Here is a 1,049-nt window from a genome sequence, read left to right as displayed (position 1 = left end):
GGGACAGTGATGGGGACTGGACAAGAACAGGACAGCAATGGGATGGGGACAAGGATGGAGGCAGGACACAGATACGATCTGGACAGGGATGGAATGGGGACAGGACCAGAAGCGGAACAGGATGAAGACAGGACAGACATGGGGATGGGTGGGGACAGTGGGAACACAGATGGGGATAGGGATGGAGACATGACAAGGACAGGACAGTGATGGGATGGGAACAGGATGGGGATGAGACACAAATGGGATGAGAACAGGAATGGGGTGGGACAGGGACTCTTTCCCAGCTGACACTGGTGGTGTCACCCCCCCCTTTGCCCAAACCCCCCATGTTTTCCCCCAGGTGGGGCTCACGGTGGCACTGTCCCTGTGTCCCCCTGTGTCCCCTCCCACAGACCCACACAACCTGTGGATCCGCTGCAGCGTCAACGGGCGCCCGATGCAGGACAGCAGCACCCAGCACCTCATCTTCGGGGTGCCCGCCCTCATCGCCTGGGTGTCCCGGTAGGAACGGGGAACCGGGGACCCCCAGAGCCCAGGGGATCACGGCTGACCCCCCGTGTGCCCCCAGGTTCGTGACACTGGTCCCTGGGGACATCCTGCTGACGGGGACTCCTGCCGGAGTGGGGTTCTTTCGGAAACCCCCTGTTTTCCTTAAGGTGAGGGAAAAGAGGGGCTCGGGTGGGGCTGGGGGGCAGGTGAGGACACAGTGGACCCCACGAGGGACAGATGCCACCATGTGCCCCTTTGCAGCCCGGGGACGAGGTGCAGTGTGAGATCGAGGAGCTGGGCACCATCTGCAACCGCGTGGTCTGACGGTGGAGAGACCCCCAAATCCCACCCCTGTGGGATCATCAAGTCCACTAACAAAGAGAATTCAGAATCAGTCTGCTGAAACACTCCCTATCTGGGAAAAAGATAATAAAAATACTGAAAATGTGGATTAATTAGCACAAGAAGTGAGAAATTAATAACCAATAGAATATAGAATACTACTTAATTAACATAACCAATGAACATGAATTTCTTTGTTTGCTAAAAATGTATAA

General features: G+C 56.0%; 1 protein-coding gene across 1 annotated transcript; it reads left to right on the top strand.

Annotated features, from left to right (window-relative positions):
- The first annotated feature begins 6 nt into the window (after window positions 1-6).
- LOC113980433 (fumarylacetoacetate hydrolase domain-containing protein 2-like) lies at window positions 7-1,049 on the top strand. The gene is made up of 3 exons (XM_027707648.1): window positions 7-504; window positions 572-659; window positions 754-1,049. Exons 1-3 carry the CDS (start codon window positions 248-250, stop codon window positions 814-816), a joined length of 408 nt encoding a protein of 135 aa, XP_027563449.1. The 5' UTR covers window positions 7-247; the 3' UTR covers window positions 817-1,049.

The sequence above is a fragment of the Neopelma chrysocephalum genome, unplaced genomic scaffold (assembly GCF_003984885.1).
Source record: "Neopelma chrysocephalum unplaced genomic scaffold, ASM398488v2 Primary Assembly neopelma1_94163, whole genome shotgun sequence".
Taxonomy (NCBI): Eukaryota; Metazoa; Chordata; class Aves; order Passeriformes; family Pipridae; genus Neopelma; species Neopelma chrysocephalum.
The sequence above is the reverse complement of the archived record's forward strand: the minus strand, read 5'-3'. Positions and strand labels throughout refer to the sequence as shown.

Coding starts and splice junctions, on each gene's coding strand:
- LOC113980433 (XM_027707648.1), top strand. CDS start 248: ATGAGAACAGGAATGGGGTGGGACAGGGACTCTTTCCCAGCTGACACT. Junction 505..571: donor CTCATCGCCTGGGTGTCCCG/GTAGGAACGGGG, acceptor GTGTGCCCCCAG/GTTCGTGACACTGGTCCCTG. Junction 660..753: donor AACCCCCTGTTTTCCTTAAG/GTGAGGGAAAAG, acceptor GCCCCTTTGCAG/CCCGGGGACGAGGTGCAGTG.